The sequence below is a fragment of the Rhinolophus ferrumequinum genome, chromosome 21 (assembly GCF_004115265.2).
Source record: "Rhinolophus ferrumequinum isolate MPI-CBG mRhiFer1 chromosome 21, mRhiFer1_v1.p, whole genome shotgun sequence".
NCBI classification, from domain to species: domain Eukaryota; kingdom Metazoa; phylum Chordata; class Mammalia; order Chiroptera; family Rhinolophidae; genus Rhinolophus; species Rhinolophus ferrumequinum.
The window spans coordinates 16,949,835-16,969,789 of NC_046304.1; the positions used below are offsets into that span (position 1 = coordinate 16,949,835).

General features: G+C 40.7%; 1 protein-coding gene across 1 annotated transcript; it reads right to left on the reverse strand.

The window, feature by feature from the left end:
* Positions 1–147: 147 nt before the first annotated feature.
* On the reverse strand, positions 148–19,938 carry GLOD4 (glyoxalase domain containing 4). Its single transcript, XM_033089533.1, has 9 exons — positions 19,778–19,938; positions 17,255–17,304; positions 16,672–16,792; positions 12,532–12,676; positions 9,177–9,313; positions 8,298–8,384; positions 7,912–8,025; positions 7,736–7,822; positions 148–2,503 (listed from the first exon to the last, which is right to left on the reverse strand). The coding sequence occupies exons 1-9, from the start codon at positions 19,922–19,924 to the stop codon at positions 2,438–2,440; spliced, it is 954 nt and encodes a 317-aa protein (XP_032945424.1). The 5' UTR covers positions 19,925–19,938; the 3' UTR covers positions 148–2,437.
* Between the last annotated feature and the right edge of the window lie 17 nt (positions 19,939–19,955).

The following is a 19,955-nucleotide window of genomic DNA, read 5'->3' on the forward strand; positions in this document are numbered from 1 at the left end:
GCAAGGTATAGCATACACAGCGCGCTGAATTTTGTGGGGGAAAGGGAGAAGTATGTATTTTGATGCTTAATAAATAGTGGGATTGACTTTTCATTGTTTATTGTTTTGATTTTTGAACCATTGACTCCATTACCTCACAAACAGGTCTGAGGCAAGCGCACTTCTTTATTGATCATTTAGGCCTGCATACATTTCCTATGTATTTCCCAGTAACGGTAATAAAATCTTAGACCACATTGGAACTTCCCATGAACTCCTACCATACATTTCAGTGGACAAGTTTGAGCCCTCCTGAAAACTCTGCTAAACCGCAATGGCATCGTGTGATAGGTAGGATGGGGCAGAAAGTCACATAAAGGAGCACTCAAGGTCCATGTCTTTGCTAATTCCACCAAGATATCCGGCAGTGATGGATTTCATACTAACTAACTCTCCAGGTTAACCAAGGAGAACTCTGGCAACACAGCCATTCTAAAACTCTGGATGTAAACTCAAGGGATATTTGAACTTATTAAACTTAATACACTAGGACTCCACGACCCTTCAAGTAAAAAACAATGATTACTCTGAAAAAATAACTCTGGAGAAAATGAAAAAATTTCCAGCGTCATCTGTTTAAAAACATCAGCGTGGACAAAAGCATTTCTCTTATAACTTTGTTTTCTAGTTGATCACACCATTTCCAGAGGTGAGAAAGTAATCATAACTTTTGGTTTAAAATTACTAGCTGTACTGTGCAGAGGTAAACTCTGGATTCCTTTAAAAGGCCAAAGTTGTATGTGAAAGGGTTTTAGGATGAGTAAAATATTAAAGATTGCAACAAAGGAAAAATGACAGGTGATGAGATAAATAAAAGAGGGCCGGTATCATAAAGCCCAAATATCCCAGGTAGGTAAATTGCACCAACTTCTATCATGCTAGCTGTACATTTAAGAGAAAAAATCGGGGGTATGTATGTTAAAATACAAGATAAGCAGACAAAGAGGAATCTAGTATGTGTTTAGTCATTCAGTACTTACATAAACCACTTATTTTACTGTAACAAACTTAGAAGGCCACATCACAGCATCCTAAAACACGGGGAAAAGTAGTTTCTTTTCACGAGAACAGTATTACTAGAGATCAACATCAAGATTTACTTAATACTCTAATAGAAAATCTGAGAATTAACAAATCATAGTCCAAAGAGACACAGAGGTTTATTTGGTCATTCAAAATTCGTACAATAATTTCCCTACATACAGGAAAAAAACGGGAACCAAATGTCTGGAGGACACATAATTTGGTTTGCTTTGAAACTCATGATAGCTTCCCTAAGACAGAAAATTTAAGTCGAATGAAAAGTGCCTTGAAGCTGGAAAAGGATTTTTTTCTCCCAGAGAAGGTAAGATCACCTGTAAGAAGGTGAGCCAAAAACCCTGAAATTTCCATATCCCACCTGCCAGCAAAGGAGAAGAGGAGAGACTATGATTTACAAGTCATTTTTATACACTCGCATTACTCTGGAACTGGTATCCTCTGAGTCAGTCCTTTCCAAGCTCCTCAGTTTCCTTCCTAAAATTTGAACCTGGCCACCACTTCAAATAAGGAATCTTACAGGTTGGTGTTAACAGCTTGATTTTAGAAGTACATCTTCAAAACACATTTAATAATAAATATGTCCAATATAATTCTGTTTCCAGTGATTACAAAATTTGTTCTATAGAACAAAACAGCAAACTATAGGAAGACATTAAAAAAAAACCTTTTTTCAGGCTGAAGATATCATTTATTCCAAATTCAACATGTTCTCTTCTTGTGAGGTTTAAAAAAAAATTATATAAGAAAACAGCATAGAGCTAGGCAGGTAGCACAACATATTATTAGATTCTTCCGTCTGTTTTCTCTGGCTACGTAAACTTTTAAAGTAAGGAGTGTGTGGGTGTTAACTAAATCTTTTGGTTTGAGGACATAATTTCTTCAAAAATGTTTAAATGTCAAGGCGTGCTAGAGTGAGATGTTAGCACAGCACAGTATCATCAGATGCTGGAAATAGTCCTGTTATAAGCATTTGATTAGGATTCATTTGAACAGTTTTTCTCCTAAGATCTACATGCTTGTCAAAATTCCCTCCATCTCCAACCAAAGGTAACGTTACATACAGTTGCCCCGGGCCAAAAATAATTTCTTACTTATCTAATGGTGACACACAGATCATGCCATTCCAGTGACAATGCAGATTAAAGCAAGAGTTCTCCTCCAATTGGAGTGATGATAATAGGATTTTATACCTAAAATAAATCAGAGCTTTGAAAGATTAAAATACACAAATCTTCACCACCCCAGCCTGTTCAGGAAACAACCAAGTTGTGAGAGCGTGTGTATCATAATTGGACACATCAGGCCTCACAGGTGCTAGACAGGAATCGTAAGTGCTCGTTCCATGTGGTGTCTTCTGCTAACCTGAAGCCTTTAGTTTATTTTGTTTAGCAAACCATTCATCACTTTTATCTGCTGCCATTGCCTAAAGAAACAGAAATAGAGTATATATTTATTCTAAGTCCATAAAACAAAACATAGAGTTCACTTTATACCTCATTGCATTGTATAGACAATCGAGACATTAACAACTGAAAAATGTTCATTCAGTATAGAGTATGTATTATGTTTAATTGGACAGAGGATGCGGATGAGTACTGAGCAATTGCTTCTGGATTCTCCCTTCATAAAGATCTTGCAGCCAGGAAGTGTGGCTGACTGACAAGAGAGCAAGGACCGAACACACACCAGGCTGTGGGGTCTTTGGGGTAACAGAAAGTGCGGACACTCTTAGTACCTGGGTAGGCTCTCAGGAATCTTTAGTGCTCATGAAACTCAGTCTAATAATGACACCAAGTATGAAAAGCTATTCTGACATTTTGTCTATTGAGCATGGACTGATTTCAATTTTGGTATGCCTGCTCCCACACCATTCCACTGATTTTGATACTGTTTGTTTAGCTTTGGGCCACCTAATTAAAGAGGAAGCTGTGTTAGTAACAGTATGTTTTGGTTCCACCAGAGTCCTTTTATCTTCTTATTCCATGAAGCTGAGATCAGGGGCTTGCAGAGACTTAGAACCTCAGTCTCTTAAAACTTCCTGTCCAACACAATCAAGCGTATGCTAAATAGCTGCGTGGTAAGGAAATGCATTCATTTATTCAGTCAAAAGCCAAGTACAGAAATATCTTCAAAAATGTCAGTTTTCATTATGAGCCAGGTATTAAGTTGGGTTTGGGTGTGGCAGTAATGATATAATCTGAGGCTTTGAGGAACATGATAAATAGCTGAAATATGAAAACAACTATTTCGCATGAAGGTAGAGGTGTGTGTGTGTGTGTTGGGCATTTGCTATAATAGAATGATAAAGCGATAGCAAACCGAAAGGAAAGGAGTAACTAACTGGCTGTAGAAATAGGGTAAAAACACTCATCTACTTCAACAGGAAGTCAAAATACGTCTGCAACTAAAAATGAAGAAACAGAAATGCTTGTGTTTTTTGTTTTTTATTTAGAAACGTGAAGCTGAAAGTGGCTGCCCTGGGCAGTGGGGCTCAGTAACGGGGCAAGACATTGTTGCCCTGCATCTATATAAAATCTTAGTACTATTGGATTTTGATGAAAATAAGAAGTATTTAAACATCAAAGATATGCAACAAAACAAACACACACAAAAAACCCCACACAGATGCACAAATTTCTTTCTTTTAGGAGCCATAAAAAGTGGGGGAAACGACAAACTCTGGTATGGAGAACCCAAGAAAACTTCTGAGTATTGAAGGATGAGTTGAACAAGATGGGAGGGAAAAAAACCCTGTTACAGGCAAGAAGATAAATCTTGCTAAGATAAACAATTCACTGGAACTGGAATGGAAGTGAACTCGGGCGAGAGGCCCACAGAAGGTCAGAGAGCAGGAAAGGGCCAGACATGTTACATGTCCTGTCAGAGTTCGGAATGTATCTTGGAGGCAACAGAGAGCTACCAGAAGATTAAAGTTTTTTAAATGACTGGATTTGTGCTTTAGAAAGCGAACGCTGGCAGCAGGGATTAACTAGAAGGAGGAAGGCGGCCTCTGGCATATTACAGGTGACAATGATGGCCTTTTCAGAAGGAAGACTCGAGATTTCCGATGTAGAACTCATAGCTCTTGGTAACTAACAGCTAACAGAACTTAGGGGTGACGAGAAACAATATTCCAAAATGGCTGTTTGTAAAACTAAAACTATTCTCAAGTAAAAAGAATATTATTTTTAAAAACTGGCTCTAAGGATCTAGCTTAAACAATTGGGATAATGGATAGACAGTGCTGTTCAGGGGACGGAGCAGAGGCTAGAGGAGGAAAGAAAACCTGGCTGTGAAGCCGGAAAGACCTCGGTTCAACCCCTGGCCCTGCCACTTACTGAATGTATAATATTGGGTGACTTAATCTTTTTGAGCCTCAGTTTCCTCATCTAAAAGGGGAATGCTATCAACTTTGCAGATTGTGGAAAGAATTAGAGACCATATATATATATAAAGCACTTAAGAATATGTCATATGTCAAAAACATAGGAGATGCTTAATAAATGGGAACTTTTAATATTATTAAAAGAAGAATAGATTTGAGGTGAAGTAAATTAAGTTATAAACATGCTGAGTTTGAAATGTTCATGGTTTATCCAGATGAAGAGGTTTCATTGGTTATAACACTCATCTGGACACACACACACACGAACACTAAACGTAAAAGGGGAAGTTTACAAACTAGACCTAAAATTTCTGCTTTTCAAAAGACTCTATTAAGAAAATAAATAGGTACAACATAGACTGGGAAAAGTACTTTTTTGCAGACATCTAACAAGTGATTTGTATCTAGAACTCGAACAAATCAAGAAGAAAAATTTAAAAAATTAAAAAATGGATTTGGATGGGTCTTAAAAAATAAGCAAAGTAAGAGGAGCATTCCAAGACAATAAAATAACATGAGCAAAGACATACAGAGTACAAATAAATTCATATTTAGTGATTAGAGAATAGACTAGAATGGCGAAAATGTAAAAGAGATGAGAGGTGTATCTTCTAACTAGTTTTGTCATAAAACTCAATGAATCATAAAAATTATTCTGTATTGATATACTCCAATCACATTAAAGCTAATAAAAAATATGTATGGCAAACAAACTGTATAAAACCATTTTTAGGGGATCAGGGAAATTTTAATAAGAACTGGATTTTAGGTGACATTAAGGATGTAGTATTGATTTTTAAAGTGTGATGATGTCAATTACATGGAGATAGCTAAAAAAAATTCCTTAATTTTTTATTTCTTTTAAATCATCTTAAAATGTGTAAAATACTTAAGTATTCAGGGTATCTGAGATTTGCTTTCGAATATTCTCCAGCAAAAAAAAAAAAGTGGCGTGGAAGGAATGATGAAAAATTATAGCACAGAGTTGATGAGTGACAGACAGTCAATAGGGATTTGTTGTACTCTCTGTGTATATTTAGAATTTTTAATGATGAAGTATTAAAAATAAATCTATACGAAAAAATAAATAAAAATAAATCTATACGGAAAGAAATGAACAAAAGACTGGAACATATAATTCACAAAATAAGATAAGCAAATGGCAAATAAGCATACGAAAAGCTGTCTAACATCAGTCGTGGGGAAACACAAATGAACACCACAATGAGAAACCATTTTACATGTACTAGCATAGCTACAACAACAAAACAAAACGAAACACAAATGTTGGTAAGGGTGCAGAGTAGCTAGAACTCTCATGTGAGACATGGATGACAGGAGTGTCAAAGGGTTCAGTCACTTTGGATGACTGGCAGTTTCTTCTAAAGCAAAAGCCAATTCCATTCCTAGATGTTTATCCAAGAGAAATGAAACATGTGTCTACAATTTACACAAGACTGTTCATAACAGTCTTCCTTTATAACAGATAAAAATATGGAAACAACTCAAATGTCCACCACTGGGAAAATGGATAAACAAATTGTTCTAGTCATAAAAAATGAATACCACTCAGCAATGAAACAAACAAAAAAACTCTGATGTGTGCAATTACATGGAGGAATCTCAAAAATGTTATGTTGAGTGAAAGAAGCCATTCACAAAAGAATATCTACTGAATGATTCCATTGATATGAAGTCTAAGGACAGACAAAACTAATGTGACAGAAATGAGAACAGTAGTTGCCTCAGGGTGGGGGTGGGGCTGGGGGTGGGAACTAACTGGATGGAAATGGGCATGAGAAAACTTTCTGCAATGATGAAAATGCTCTATATTTTGAGTAGTGGTTGTAGAGTATATGTAACTGTCAAAACTCATGAAATCGAACACTGAATTTCTGTACATTTAAATTCTATGTATATTTTACCTCAGTAACAACAACAAAAAATACGTGTTGGGAGCTCAGGGAGATAGAGGAACTAGAAACGAGGAAGTCAGAGAATGGATGACGGTTGAAGCTCAGGGTAAAGGTAACCAGAGTAGTAGGTAACTTCTACTCAGAGGAGAAAATATAAGAAATGAAAATAAAAGAGCCAAAGTGGGACTGTGGGTAAAATCACTTTGGGATCAGACACACACAGAGTGTGTGACTGAGGAGAAGCTGCCAGAGAGATATGAACACCAAAGGAGAGGAGAGCTCCAAAGCGGAAGGAGCTGGCCAGTGATACGAAAGAGCAAGAAGGAAAGAGTCTAGCAAACTTGCCCACTGAGGGGTTGCCTGCGACTCTATTTTCCTTTATGGGAAAATTTGTAAACACTCTATTTTCTCCACATGTCCTACCTTAATTAACATTAATTGAGCGAGTGTGTGTTATTATGTCAGCAGTTTGGCAAGCTCCATAAACCACACAACAATCCTATCAGGTATATAAACTTATTTTCTCAAATCTTTACGGAAGAAAAATGAAGTTAAGAGACTTTAAGTAAATTGCTTAAGGTCAGTCACATAGATATCAAATGACAGACATGGGAAAGATTGATTTGTTCCTTGAATCATCAACAGAGCGTTCACTGAGTGCCTGCTACATACCAGGTATGTGCTAAAAACTGGGGCACAACAATGAACAGTGGTTTGGATGCTGCTGAAAGACTGAGTTTGATGGGGATAGAAAAGTAGTTTCTGAATTTGGCAATATGAAGGTCACTGATGAAGTTACAATGAGCATTTCACCGAGTGACAGGAACCAGTGCAGGAAAGACTGAAGTGTGAATGCGAGGAAAGAAGTAGAAACAGTATGTAGGCAGATTGTTAAAAAGAAATCTGGAGGAGGGTAAATATGGGGTAAATAATAGGTTTTTATAATAGGTTTTTCAAAGCCGGAAGATCCTGGAGCTTGTTTGCTGATGAGAATAAGTCACTAGAAAGGAAGAGAATGATGCTATAGAATGAAGAGCCAATGACCGAAAGAGCTGAGGAAGTGAGAAGGGATGGTGTCCAGGCATTCCGTTCCCTGAGCAGAATAATGATGGGTACAGCAGCCGTGGCTCCCCAAGGCAGCCTGGGGTAGTGGCGGGGCACCAATGCTGTACCCAGGTAAGAGCCATATAGGTGGCAATGAAGACACAAGTCCCTGGCTCAAAAGTCACCTCGACCGCAAAAGGATATGGTTCTGATAGTAAAAACTGGTCCCTGTTGCTTTGGCCCTTCCCCATATACACTTAACGCCACCCCCTTGGGCCCATGGTGATAGAAATTTAGAAACGAGACTCACGTCATCCAACAATTTGCTTCCCTTTGGATCCATCTTAGAAAGTTCTCGAAATGCTTCATCCCCCACAAAGCAAATTTCATGTCCATCCTACACCAATAAAGACAAAAGGAATTTGGCAAAAAGACACCATAGAAGAAACCCGTGGTGCAGCCTGTCCCTTCCTGAGTAATACTTACAGGGTCAGCCAGAATGACCACTTGTACAGTTGCTTTCCCTGGCGTATCCAGGCTCACCAGAGGAGTCAGAATCTTCTGGTTCTTTCTTTTCATCAAGTCTTCTAAGTCTGGCAACTTGAGGAAAACAAAAAGGAAAAGTGAGCAAGGGGCCACGTCCCACTCTTATGCTGTGGTCCTCATCAGCGCGAGAGGAATGGCAGATCAACCAGAAAGAACCCAGACATCACTTGTTTGATTTCATTATGTCAGCCGCTCTCGAGACAACTGTTGAACTTGCTACCAAAGCCATATCCAGAATGAAGAAGGGAGGCCCAAGGCCCAAGGTTCTTAGCGGTTGCACTAGGTAGTCACAGAGCTTAAACGATAGATCTGGTACCAAACATTACCTCTTTCTTGGGGCAAGAAAAGGCAATTCTTCCAAAAGCTGCTGCATGATCAACTGTACCCTGGATGCCCTGCAGTTCCAGTTTACACTGAAAAGAAAGAAGGAAGTGGGTTTATGTTTTGGAACAGGTTATATGGTAAAAAGAAAATTCGAAGAGTGCTAGAGGAATAAAGTAAAAATGAAGTTGCCCTCCACCTCTCACCCCAGAGGCAACCAGTCAGCAGTTTCCTGTGTATTCTTTTAGACACATGGCATGCCCATACCTTTTTTACACAAATGGTAGCACAACTTACACATTCTGTGCCTTCTTTTATTTCAATTAATGTTACCATATCAGCATATAAAGATTCACCTCATTATTTTTGATAGCTGCATAGTAATCCACTCTATGGCTGAAGTATAAATGATTGAACTATTTCTCTAATCCATAGGACATTTACATTCTTATATTTTGCTATTACAAACAATGCTGCAACAGATAACCTTGTACACCATTCTTTGTGAACATGTATGATGAGTATGTCTATAAAATAAAATACTGGGAATAGACCTGCTGGGTCAAAATACAAGGACTAAAATCATGCTCAAACACTAGGTTAGTTAAAAAAAGAAAACGATGAAAATACATGATCATTACAGCATTAAATCTTATCTACGTCTCTTCTGACCCAGCAATTTCACTTCTGAAAGGATATATCCTCAAATCTAAGCAAAGGTAACATCTGAGTGGTGAGGTTATCAGCAATTTTTATTTTCTCCTTTCTGTTTATCTGTATAAATATTGAATCAGTGTGCAGACACTACGGGAATAACCCTCATGTTAACCTCATTCTTAAGCCAATCTCAAAGTAACAGATTATTGCTCTCCAAGATCACTCACCTGGTTATCAGCATAGCCCAGCAAAGCCCTCTGCTTCTCTTCATCTTTTTCATAAATTTTCATTCCCAGTAGATTAGACCAGTAGTTCAAGGACTTCTGAAGATCAGACACTGCTAGAGTTACTTTTAATACAGGATCTGTAGGGTAATAAAACAGCAGGAATAGAGAGATCAATGCAATGGAATAGAACAGAAAGACCCAAACAGGCTTAAGTATATGCAAGAATTTAGTTTATAAGAAAGGGATTTTAAGTCAGTACCAAAGAATACATTGTTCAATAAATGTCACTAAGATAACTGGCATCTCATTTGGTGGGAAAAAGTTACACCTTTAAACTAAATGGCAAAACATATGCCTGGGGCAGCCGGATGGCTCAGTTGGTTGGAGCGTGAGCTCTGAACAACAGGGTTGCTGATTTGATGCCCACATGGGCCAGTGAGCTGCGCCCTCCACAACTAGACTGAAGAAAGCGAGCTGCCACTGAGCTTCCGGAGGAGCGGCCGGATGGCTCAGTTGGTTAGAGCGCCAGCTCTCAACAACAAGGTTGCCGGTTCAATTCCTGCATGGGATGGTGGGCTGCACCCCCTGCAACTAAAGATTGAGAACAGCAGCGACGGGACTTGGAGCTGAATTGCACCCTCCACAGCTGGATTGAAGGACAACAACTTGGAGCTGATGGGCCCTGGAGAAACACACTGTTCCCCAATATTCCCCAATAAAAAATTAAAAAAACAAGCAAAAACAAAAACACATGCCTGATGGGTTAAAGGATTAAATTTAAAGAATGAACCCATGAGGGGCCGGCCCAGTGGCTCAGGCGGTTAGAGCTCTGTGCTCCTAACTCCAAAGGCTGCCAGTTCGATTCCCACATGGGCCAGTGGGCTCTCAACCACAAGGTTGCCAGTTCAATTCCTCGACTCCCACAAGGGATGGTGGGCTGCGCCCCCTGCAACTAGCAACAGCAACCGGACCTGGAGCTGAGCTGCGCCCTCCACAACTAAGACTGAAAGGACAACAACTTGAAGCTGAGCGGCACCCTCCACAACTAAGATAGAACGGACAACAACTTGACTTGCAAAAAAGTCCTGGAAGTACACACTGTTCCCCAATAAAGTCCTGTTCCCCTCCCCCCCCAAAAAAAAAACAGGAAAAGAAAGAACTGGAACGGTCAATGAACACATGAAAAAAATTCAATCTTACAAATGAGCAAATATTTTGTTATCTAATTGGCAAGTAATTTACAAAGTTCACAGTGCTGAGCAGGGGGAGACCACGATCATATAATACTGGTTGAGTGGAAATTAGTCCATTTCTGGGCAACAGTTTGACAGAATATATCAAAAGCCTAAAAAATGCACACTGCTTTTGAAAGATCAACCCCATTTTCAGCAATTAAAGAAGTAATTGTGGATGTAGAAAGGGCTTTCTTCACAGACACTCATCACAGTGTTGCTTGTAACAATGAAACACAGGGACAACATAAATATCCAACAACAGAGAACTGTTTATCTTCCTACAATGGGAGACAATGGAATCTGAAAAAAATGTATATATGTATTTAATTGTATATTTATGTTTTTGATAAAAGATTGGAAAGATATAGTTGATAATGTTAACAGTGGTTATCTCTGGATATATGGGTACTGTGTTTTTTTTCTGCTTAGCTGTTTGTCTAGGAAAAAAATCTACTTTTTGTCAAAAGAATAAAAGTTACAAAGTTATATCAAAACACAACATTATTGGAAACTTTTATATTGTAAAGTGGCTTTCTGAAGAGCTGTTCCAAGTCTACATGTAACTATGATAAACGCAATACATTTTTCTTCCGTTTCTAGCAATATTATGACTAAGGCAAGGTGTTTCTCACAGGTCTGTCCGTCTCCCTGGCAGACTGAGTTTTCTCCGTTCATTGAGAGATCAACAAATTCCAGTGACTCGGAAGAGGTGGGGCAGGAAGCAGGGGCAGAAATGGTAACAAGTGGGTGGAACTACATATAAGTGAGTCAAAGGAAGGGTGGACGCCAGCTCGACTGATAGACTTGACTATATTACCCATCCGAAGTTAATGCCCCAAGGTATTGTCATTCCAAAGCATCTCAGGATTGTGGGGCTCTCCGTTATCTTACATCAAGATACGGGGAAAAATTGTGCAGTGGAATTAGTGGTAGGAGTTAAGCTTTAAAGTTAGTATACAAATCAACAGTCACCTATCAATAAAGTCACCATAAAAATCCCTTAAATCACTAGTGAAATACAGAAGTACCGTCTCTCAGTAAGTCCCACAGCGCCAGTCTGAACTCCCACACGGGCACGGATCGCTCTTTCTCTTGCGGAGCTCCAGATGAAAAGCAAGTAGACAGCAATCGGACTCAGTATGACGGGCACGTGGGACTTGAAGCAGACGGTGGAGGAAAGAGAAACCAGCCTCCCATCTCAGGTCCACTGAGGGGCACGTGCTCAGAGTGAAATGGCAGGCAGAACTGCCCTTGCTATTCAGCAGTGTTTTTTTTTCTTTTGGCCGAGTGGGTAGCAGAATTTGCAGGAATTAAACACACACACCACGTAAGAGGAGGACGCCTCTGCTGTAAACGAAACACATCAGGCAGCTTCTGTGCTGCTCCCCGTGGCCGTCAGTGCAGTGGACCCCTCCGTTCCACTTCTCCCTCCCTCACTGAGTGTCAGGGCTACAGTTTGGGAAACTGGCCTCAGCTGGAGGGACGCGCGACTACCTGGTCTGAGGATAATCCTATTTCTCTTCCTGGTGACTGGTGCAGGAGCAGGCATGTGAATCAAATCTGACCAGGAAGTCTGCTGGATGATTCCGGGAGTTTTGCTCTGCTCTTAACAGAGAGCACCGGGCAGTCGGTCTCCCTCTCTTACCAGAAGAGAATGTGCGAGCATGTAGCCCCCACTGCTACTGGCAGCCACCCTACAACCATGAGGGAAACCGGCTCTAGCAGTGGACTTGTGAGGACAAGAGAATGTAGAGAGAGAAAACTGGGGTTCTTGACGCCACTGCTGAACTGCTGAATCAACTAACCCTGAAAGCTTTCCTACCTACAGAATGCCTGCCCTGTGAGCTAAAAAATTTCCTTATAGCTCAAGCTAGTTTGAGTTGGGTTTTCTGTTATAACTGAAAGTATCCTAAATAGCTACATTACCGGTAGAACAGAACCAGTCTAGATCCCCTATAAAGTTCTAATGAGAAGAAAACCTCTCCAAGAACAAATAATACCAGCTTGGGAAAGACATGTTACGCCAGTATAGAAAGACTCCACAGGAGGAAGAAATCCAGTTCCCTCTCTCCTTCCATCAGAGGTGCCCTTACTCAGAGGGCTTTTATTAGTGTAATTACCTGACTGAGGTGGACTGCTGTTCTGCAGATAGAACTTATATCCTCCTGGGGCCTCAGTTTCAAAAACCCCTTCTGCAACTTCACGGAGTGGCCACTCCAGCTTCCTGGCATTGCTGACAGCCTGGCTCGAGGCAAGTGTGATACCCTGTGACAAACAACAACATCATTCAAGTGCATAATCACAACAGACCTTTTATAGAACAAGATAATGGGGCAAATCCCATTGCCTTTACATCATATAACCTAAGATTTAACTGGCATTCAAAATTTTCGTATAGTGGTTTCAAAATAGGTTTTGGGATGTCTTTCTCCTACAAATATTCCAAACTTTGTGAATCATAGGACAGAAATTCATACCAGAGAAGTTTGATTCATTTAGTACCAAAGATAATCTCTCCTAATTTTAAAGATCTAGTCAGCGAAATCTTTTTTTTTTTCCTCCAGGGCCCATCAACTCCAAGTCGGTGTCCTTCAATCTAGTTGTGGAGGGCGCTGCTCAGCTCCAAGTCCAGTCACCATTTTCAATCTTTAGTTGCAGAGGGCGCAGTCCACCATCCCATGCGGGAATTGAACCGGCAACCTTGTTGTTGAGAGCTCGCGCTCTAACCAAGTGAGCCATCCGGCCGCCCCTCGGGAAGCTCAGCGGCAACTCATTGTCTTCAGTGTAGTTGTGGAGGGCGCAGCTCACTGGCCCATGTGGGAAACAAACCGGCAGCTCTGTCATTCAGAACTCGTGCTCTAACCAACTGAGCCACCTGGCAGCACCAAAGATTTAGTATGAGAAATCTTGATCTTACCTCGGCTCACCGCCTACCTATTCAAGATATTTTTTTATTTTTGCTTTTTAAACAAAAAAATTTAAACCAACTATCAAGGCATTCTTAATTTAAATTTAATCAAAATACCTAAAAATGCACACCTATGCCTTCTGATGAGGCCAGCCTCGTTTCTAGCTCACGATTATTGGAACAGCCTCTCTCCAGTCTTGTCAATCCATCATCCACTCTGCGGCCAGAGTAAGCTTTGTGAAACATACCCTATAGTCTATTCTTCTCAAGAGAGCAAGCCCATGTTGTTTTTCCTCTGCCTAAAACCCTTGCTGGCTCTTCATTTCATTTAAGGATGGCTTAGAATGGCCTGAAAGGCCCAACCCAAGCTGACACCATGTCATTTCTGACCCCATCTCCTGCTCCTTTCCCCTTGCTCTCTATTGTAGCCCCACTGGCCTTCCTGCATTTTCTTGAACATGCAGGAGCTGTTTGAAGGCTTTTGCACAGGCTGTTTCTCTACCTGGAATGCTCTTCCCCAAGATATCCACACAGCTAACTCCCTACCTCCCCGAGCCTTTTCTCAAATGTCAGCTCCTCCCTGACACCCTCCCTCAACACCCTACTTAAAATCAAAACCAGCCATCTGCTCCATACTCCCAATGCCCCTTACTCTGCTCTATTCTTGCCCCATAACAATGATCAACATTAAAATAACGTATTATATGATTTGTTTGTCATTGGTCATTGTCTGCCAGGCCCTGGACCGCCGACCCTGCCAGGCATAGATTTTTGTTTTGTTCACTGGTTAGCCAAAGATCCCGAAATAGTGCCTGGCACAGAGGAGGCACTCAATAAATATTTGTTACACGAACAAATACTGTAATAAATAACTTAACACACAGGTCATTTCACATAATTGTTAACATATATGTAAATCCAATTCCTAGATGTAAAACTGCAAGGTCAAAGAATAAACGCATTAATTAGTTTGATACTGCCAGACTGAGGTTGTACCAATTTACACTCTTATTAGTAACGTATGAGAGTGGCAGTTTTCCAACACCCTTCCTAACACACTGCGTTATCACCCTTTTTTATTTTTGCCAGTCTGGCAGGTGGCAAATAGCAGCTTGGAAGCTGAACATCTTTTTCGATGTTAAAGAGACATTTCTAATGTTTTTTCTGTGAACTGTCTTTGTGTAATTTTTGCCCTTTTTATAAAAATTATTAAGCTGTTGATCCTTTTCTTTCTAATATACAGGAGTTCTTTATCCCGGGGGGGGGTGCAAAAAAAGGTATACACATGACTTGTATTCATCTTTTGTTATCGGTATTTATTATTACAATTTTAATACAGTTTTTTCCTTTCTTAAAATGTGTATCCATTTTTTGAGCACCCTCTGTATATATGGGAGTTCTGTTTAACCTGTTTTTCTTTTTGTTCCATGAACTGAAAAGCATCGCAGGTACCTTTCGTCAGGGATACTGTACTACCAAAGTCTCTCAGGAAGCGCATGGTGGAGCAGTCAAGCTGTTCTCCACCTACCTGACCACTAGCCCCTGCAGTCCAGCAATCAACATGTGACTGGAGCCAGTGAAATGCTGATGGCGCCAAAATGGTTTGGCTCTTTCTTCTCTCCCTGATTTAAATTTGCAGAGTAAAGAAAAGAAAGGTAAGGAGGGGGGCGGCTGGTTAGAGCATGGTGCTGATAACACCAAGGTTGCCAGTTCAATCCCCACATGGGCCACTGTGAACTATGCCCTCCTTAAAAAAAAAAAAAAAGTGATGTGTGTGTTAAATCAACTAGACCTAATATCGTTAAATTTAAAAGAAAGAAAGAAAAAGAACGGGAAGGAGAAACACAACCTCTCACATACTTTCAGTCACCAACCCGTATCAACTCTACCTCCCAGACATCTCTCATATCCGTTCACCTCTATCTGCCACGACTACCACGTTACTTATGGAGCTGCTAGTCACTTCCTGTACTATCCTTGGGGCTAGTTTCCTCACATCCGGTCTTACTCCCTTCCAACCCCATCTCCATGCTCTAAACAGGTGGATTCTTATACACAAGTACTGTACCATTCCTTCTGGTACCATTCCAACCTAATGGCTTCTCTCTGCTTCCAGAACAAAGTCTAAGCATCTTAACGTGATGTGGCCCCAGCGTACTTCTCCAGCCTCAACTCTACCCACTCCCTCCGTCACACACTAAGCTCCAGCTAGACTATGCTCCTCACAGTTCTGAGTGCCATGGTCCCTCCCACCTCCGGGCCTGTGACCATGCTGCGGACTCTCATCTCACCCTCCCACCCAAGCTTACACACCTGGTTCAGATGGCACTTCTGAGAAGCGTTCCCTGAACTCTCATCTCTCTGGGGAACAGGCTGGGAATTCCTCTTATGTGCTCCCACACCTCTCTGTCCTTATCCCAATCTTCGCACTTATCACATTGTATTCTTGTCTATTCATTTGTTTCCCCCACCAGACAGGAAGCTCCTAGGTCAGGGAACATGCTTCACTCTCTATTCTATCCCCAGAACCTAACAAGATACAAGGCATATAGTAAATCACAATAAATATCTGTTAAATAAATTAGTGAGAAACATGAAAAGAAAAACAAATATATTAATATGTGAAATCTGAATAGCCCTTTCCATTTACAAAATGCTTTTATAGATATTTGCTCCTCATAAAAACTTCCATCTAGATATTATTATTTTAACAAGAGTTAATAGGAGTAGTGAGATCAAATGACCAAAATAACATCTAGCATGAGGTCGATCTGCGTAGTAGATTCTGAGCAAAAATTAGTTACTCCCATCTTGCTATGTATTTGGTCCCAGTCTATCTAGCACATAGTAACTGCTCAATAAATGGTTGACCCTATTACTATACTAAGTGCATGACTTGAGTTCTTGAATGAATGAATACGTTCTTTTTATCCGTAAAACCTTCTCAGATTTTTCTCTGACTAGGATTGGCCGTAATAGCCTAGCCCAACGATAACAGTCCACTCGACAGAAAATATTTCTCTGCATGGCGATCGGGACCTGACCAGACCGATATGACCCTGGCACTTGACCTCTTGAGGTTCAGTCATTCCCCTAGAGGTATCCTGTGTCCTTCAAAGCTGTCTCTAAGTTTTGGGTTTGATTCCCACACATTGGGAGAACACGTTTCATTCTGAATCCAGCTCTGAGACAGGGTACCCACGCATGTTTGTTTTGTTTTAAATAGAAAATATCACTAAACGGTACCCCAACGCCATCAATTCAATGGTTATCATCACTGACACCTAAAGCTGTATCAATGATCTCAATAAAAGGTCTAGCCAAGAATCTGCTGGAACAAAATGGTATTTACCATGAAGTCATTGCCGAGCTTGTAGTCTCCGATGCCGTAATTGTAAGTCAGTTCTGCCACAAAATGATCATCCTCAGGTCCAAACCCCACCATTGTTTTACTCCATTTCCCATCATAAGGCCTAGAAAAATGAAAGTAAATTACTCTAGTGACCACAGAAGAATGTGCCGTAGGCAGGCCTCACGCAAAGAACTACTGGGACAGAGAGGTGGGCAGTCCCTTCTGGTCCTCTAAGAACCCATCAGGATGCGATGCCCCCAACTGGTGCTAAGAGCAGCTGTGGACAGTGCTCAGGTGTCCCATCACCCAAGGCTCCAAAGACCATTTGTTTGGCACTTACTTGAGGGAAAGACTCATGTATCTTTTCTTTAAAGTAGGGGACAGAATCCCATAAAGGCCGTCCTCCAAGCTGGCCTTAATTTAATGTTTTTGCATATCCATAAATAAACATCCAATTCCCAAGAGGCCTTAGAATTTCCCAGCTTGCCATGACTTCTAAGTTTAAAGAGATACTCGATAAGATGTAGTCATCCCCAGGGGTATTAGGAGCCTAAAGGGGATATGAAGAAACAAGGTGTCATACCCATTACAGGCAGCTTTGCAGCCTTCTTCAAATTCTTCATGACGCAGAATCTAGAAGGGAATGAAAATAAATTGTCAAGTTTTACTACTACTGCACACAGCATATTTCACACAAACGAAAATGTCAAAACACAAACATTATCATTTATAAGCTGCACTCGTAAAACAAAAGATAATAAGCTTTATATCTTTCCCAGTCTAGAAGTAGTAGAAGTGAGAAAGAACAGCTTGACACCAAGAGCCAGACAACCAAGCAAAGTTGTGAAATCTGTTTAGATTGGGAAGCAGTGCTGTGTCGCCACAAAAACATGGCCTTCAGAATGAGAAGTCTGTTTTGGAATTCTGGCTGTCAGTTAGTAGTTGTGTAACTCTGAGACCATTGTTTAGGATCTGAGTTTCTAAATATGGTATGAAAATTGATAACTTATTAAAGCATTTGACACAAAACCTAGTACATAGTAGGCTCTCAATGTGTTAGTTTCTATTTTCCTTTTTGATTCCCACTTCTACTGCTCCAGTTCAAGCTCCCATCACTTCTCTCCCATTAATAGTCTCATAGACTATTAATACTCATCTTTCTTGACCTCCTTTCTTCATACCACTATGGACGAAAAAGGGGCTCTATAATAAAACAAGCCCAGTGACTGAAAGTAACCTCAGTCACTGGTGATCTGATCATAAATTCCTAACTGGGAAGGTCATGATGGGTAGGCATGCCCCAAGCATATCACTTCTTTAGTAAAAGGGTTATCTTTGCCTGTCCATTGTTTCTGTGCATCTTAGGTTAACACAACTTTGACATGTCTCTTTTTCTCACCCCTCAGAAGCATAAGTCCCATCAAGAGAGCACCTAATCTTGTTAGCTATCCTGCAATCCAATCCCTACCTTGCTGTCTCCCTGCTTCATATAATCTTCCTTCCGTTCCCTCCTTTATTCCAAATGTATAAAAGAAACTGCAAAACTCTTTCTCTGGAGCATTTGTGATCTTGCTTCCCGGCAATGTTGCCGGCAATGTTGTCAGTTTGACTCAAATAAACTTATAAAAATTCTCTACAGGTTTGGATGTTTCTTTCGTTGACACCACCATAAAATTATGTCCCTAAAGCACAGCTCTGATCACATCATTGTCCTGTTCTAAAATGTAAGGGAACTCCCTACTTACTGTGGCATCAAAATCTAAATTCCTTAGCATAGAATTCAAGACACTATCAGAAACAGTCCCAATCTATTTGTCCTGATATCCCATTTCCTCAACTTCAACTAAGTAATCTAAGCTAAAGGCACATAAAACTAGTGTTGTTTCCCATATATATCTTTGAATCGACTATTCAGTTTTCCTAGTATACTACCTCCTTTAATCTCGGTTCTAAAGAAATCCTATCTTTAGAGGTCAACTCAAATGCAAGGTCGTCATGAATTATTTCTTGACCCCTCAGGTTGGAGTTAAATCTCTTCTTCTGTTGTATTAGGTTGGTGCAAAAGTAACTGCGGTTTTTGCAATTATTTTTAACCTTTTAAACCGCAATTACTTTTGCACCCACCAAATATTTTGATAATAGTTAACATTTACATAATACATACGACGTCGCAAAGGTTACACATATAATGTGTTTAATCGTCACAATAACTCTTTAATCAATGAGGAAACACATTAAGGGAGAGCTCTGTGGTTTTCTATCACTTATCAAATTTTGACTTCCATTACTGTTAGCTAGGTACAAACCTAATTCTCTCTCCCACCCCATCCCAGGCCAGAAGCTTTAATTGAGGACAGATATTTTCATTTTCATTTTTGTCACTAAAACTCAAAACACAGTACCACCAAACACCGACAGTATGTTTTTTACATGACTGATGAGTTCAGGCAACTCTTTGCACAATAGACTTCTGCATTGTCTCTACATTAAATTGCACCCTGGCTTATTTATCAGGAGCTCCCCAATAGCTTCCGCCTATTTGTCACCCAGGTGACCCCTGCAGAATCTTCAGCCCTGCAGGGCTGAAGAGGGACCACTTCTGGGTGTTGGAGAGGAGAATGGGTTCTAAGTTCACACTTAATTCTCGGCTGTAGACAGGAGAGTGGGAGCATTCAAACCAGATTGAGTATCCCAAAGAGACCATTCAAACCAATCATCCTTGAGAGAAACAGAGCTCCCAATATGCCGACTATCTAAACCAAAGGGCTCCAAAACCGGAAGAGACTGAGTTATTGTCCATTGGAAGAGTATTAAATAACCTTTTGTTTTCCCACCAGACTGGAAGCTCCACAAAGGCAGTTACTCAATATATATATGTATGAATGAACTTAAATAATTTAATTCATTCACCTAACCCACCCAGCGACTCGCAAAGTTTCCTGACGCTGAAAACCAATCAGGGCTAACGTGGAGTCCGGGGCCAATGTCCGACACCCAAGTTCTAGCTGATATCGATGACAATCCCATTTCTCCCTTCCCCCGGCCAGGTGCGGCTCAGCTGCCCCTCCCACCCTTGCGCGCCTGCCCCTCTCGGCCCCAACTGCACCTTCATCCCTAGGACATCACGATAGAAACGTGCCGTCTGGAACCGGTTTCCCACTTTGAATACGAAGTGCAGAGCTCGGCGAGTGGCCATGACTAGCAACACACACCCGTCTCGCGTACAGCGCCGCTCCACGCACAGGTAACGCATACGGGCCGGTGACGTCACTGGCTGTCGCCGG